This window comes from Schistosoma mansoni, chromosome 6 (assembly GCF_000237925.1).
Source record: "Schistosoma mansoni strain Puerto Rico chromosome 6, complete genome".
Lineage (NCBI taxonomy): Eukaryota > Metazoa > Platyhelminthes > Trematoda > Strigeidida > Schistosomatidae > Schistosoma > Schistosoma mansoni.
Genome location: NC_031500.1, coordinates 8,552,471 through 8,555,618, shown reverse-complemented (window position 1 = coordinate 8,555,618; position 3,148 = coordinate 8,552,471). Strand labels below are relative to the sequence as shown.

At 30.7% G+C, this 3,148-nt stretch overlaps 1 protein-coding gene across 1 annotated transcript in view; it reads right to left on the bottom strand.

Moving 5' to 3' along the window:
- The window catches only part of Smp_052730 (putative heat shock protein 70 (hsp70)-interacting protein), a gene marked incomplete at its 5' end in the record, with an annotated part of 36,987 nt that overhangs the window by 26,905 nt on the left and 6,934 nt on the right, over positions 1–3,148 (bottom strand). The window contains 2 exons of the mRNA XM_018798173.1: positions 1,007–1,234; positions 2,369–2,453. Of these exons, the coding sequence (XP_018653141.1) occupies positions 1,007–1,234; positions 2,369–2,453 (313 nt within the window). The remainder of the gene's footprint in view (positions 1–1,006; positions 1,235–2,368; positions 2,454–3,148) is intronic.

Genomic DNA, 3,148 nt, shown 5'->3' with positions numbered 1-3,148 from the left:
TTCAATTGACTCACGCTTTCAACTATGAAAATACTAAATCACCACAAAACCCCTTCTGATAAAAACAAAGGAAATTGATAATATGGAAAGTAAATGAGTTTAAATAGTAATATCATTCATATGGGCAAACTGAACATAAAAAATTATAATTTGAAAAAAGATCGAATAAAATCAGACAACAAACTATATAAAATAGTGATTAGGTGAGACAGAAAATAAATGGATTGGTGCCAGTGTAATCACTATCAAGACATAATATTTAATTAAATTAAATATAAATTGAGGTTATCACGATAAACAATTAACAAGAAGCCCAAACCACGTACCCACACATACTCGGTTTAATAGCCAATAAATTTGTTAACTGATTCTGAGTTTTTGACTGACTGGAACTAGCTTTTCTCAGTATACTGTATCCCAGTAAGCTAGGACTGAAAATGTGTAACACATATTTCAACACTCTCTGTGGATATGAGTTCAAGATCCTATCAAATGATGTATTATCTATCAGAAATAAGTACCCGGTTCGGTGATGATCTATATTCCTTATTCAAGTCAGTGATTTTATTAATTTTTCGAGCTCTATGCACGCAGTAGATTACAGTTTAACCACTAGTTCATTTCGTTCAAATTCATTGATTGACCATACAGTTAAAATGATATGTGATGTCTCATTATTATCGCTATTGTGAATGTCGTTTAATTAGTAGTTGGCGAGTAAAACAGTCCGTTTCTTCAGTATTATTTTCGTTATTGAATCAATATAGCAGTCTCATTTCATTGCACTAAGCAGAAAAGATAAGTATTATGCAGTCATAGCGATATCGGTAGCAATAATTTCCATTTAGTTTCCAGTCACAACACGGATATCTTATTCTTGTTTCAAGACGTCACACTAACTCGACCTAATACTCTATGCCAAACTTCAAAATAACCCACTCATCACATCTAAGCTGAATTAAGAAAATTTTAGTATCAAGAAGTTATAAAAACTTGATATACTCACTCGTGTTGCTGACTGTTTATTACTACTGAAAATAATGGATTTTCGAATAGGTGGTAAATCTTCATCGTCATATTTCAAACACTTTTCTTCTAATTCTTCATCATTCATTTCTAATTGTTTTCCCGATAGTAATTTCTTTTTTGATCTTTCCAATAAATAATAATCATTTTCTGAATTCTTATCACCATCAATTTCTTCACTGAAAGTTTTTACTTCATTGAGCCAACTCTATATTCGTATATGATTTATTTCAATCAAAAGTTTGAGAGAGTTAGGTAACTATGATTTTCTAGGTGTTTTGATGGTAAAATCTAAACAATTAGGTTACTTTAGATAAATTTAAAGTTTATTATTATTAATTAATGCAAGCCAGAGAATCGTTGAAAATCAGAGGATTAAACACAACTGGTTTTCTGAAGCCTTGAATTTTTTAGGACTGTTCAACCATGACCATTCATCGAATCAAACCCAGTAGCTTCAGGTATCTTGGTGTCGTCTATGCTGTTGAACCACTGTATCAAAACCCGATTTCTTTTACTCTGGACTTTAGTTCACTAAATACTACGACTTTCATGTAACATTATTGATACGCTATTACAATACTCTTGATTTAGTTGACTCTGTAAGTCAATGGAAAATACTGAAGTAAAGTTAAATATGGGACCCATGTCCTGAGTTCTGTCACTAATGGCAGTTTAGACTCCAAACAATATGTAAATATACGCCGCATATCGATAAATTTATTAGAAAGGACTTTATTATGTCGGAAATTATTAAGTTGGCACAAACAACAATTCAAAACTACAAATACATATATATGGTTAACTAGTTTAGCTTTTATTCGGACACAGAAAGAGAGAAATAGAGATACTTAAGATGTAAATGTAATACTCAATGTTTTTTATGAATAATAAGTGATATTCTGGTGTCAGGATGAATTGCAATGGTGAGAAATACTCTTCAAACTATACATCCTAATTTCATTGCAGAAGAATAGCTACTAAGCACTGAAAGGTATAACTCATAGCTATAGTGTTAGGTCACGTCAGTTTTACGAAGAGCATGATATTCTTAAACTCACACAACTGGCTTCCAAATGATCAGATTTCTGAATTCAGTTTCATTATCAATTCAAGAACGTTAATCAATAACTAAAATCCGGTCTTTCATATAATTTGTAGATAAATCAGATACTGACAACAGTAAAACTGTTTAGTAACAAAATATTTTAAGATAAAATAAAGCATCATAAGTGAAGAAACATATTGCCGGTTTTTATGTTCATTCATACAATTTGAATTTCAAGTATAAAGTATTGTGGCATGAACTCCTATTTCATTTATAATTTAATTATTAGATCACCTGAAAGTCTTCTTCAATTTGATGCCTTTCTTCTTTATCCAACTGTGTGACTTTTATTGGTTCTACCGCTTTCCGAAGGACCCGACTATAAATAAAAGATAACATAGTCATGGTTCATAGTTTCATTATTAATGAGTTTGAGGTTCTAAAAATTTATCTTTTCCAACATATTTCCATAGTATGAGTTCTAGTAGTGTTCAAATGACCTGGTAATCATTAATAATCAAAATGTAGTCATATTTTGAACCCACATAACGGTATTTTTACTGTTTTGACAAACGAAAAGTATTCAGTTTGGTACTTAAATCTAAAATTAACTGCATATTTGTGTTTATAATAAAATAAATTTTACATTTCTAGTTGCAATAAAAAATCTTATGATTGAAATTTGATAGTTCTATCAAAGTTTGTCCAAATTTTCAGTGGAAATTAAGAAAAAAAATATAAAACGCTGACTGTACGGTCTTGGATTTTCATGTGTTATAACTAAGATGTTATATATTGTATTTTGCTAATAAACGACCCAGCTATTCCTGTTGCTTAGTATTCTTATACAATGACACTCAACAAGACCCCAAAATCAGAACACGTTGAACAGGAATGAAATTGTATTCAAAAAAACAATGGTGAGTGAACAGCAATCACTGATTTGAATAATGTTCATATATTTATAGTATATACATAAGAAGCTTCTAGATTTTTCTCCAATAATATGCCCGGGCTGATCGGTTTAGAATTAGCCAATCAGCGTGCAGCAACACCATCATGCATGAAACGTGC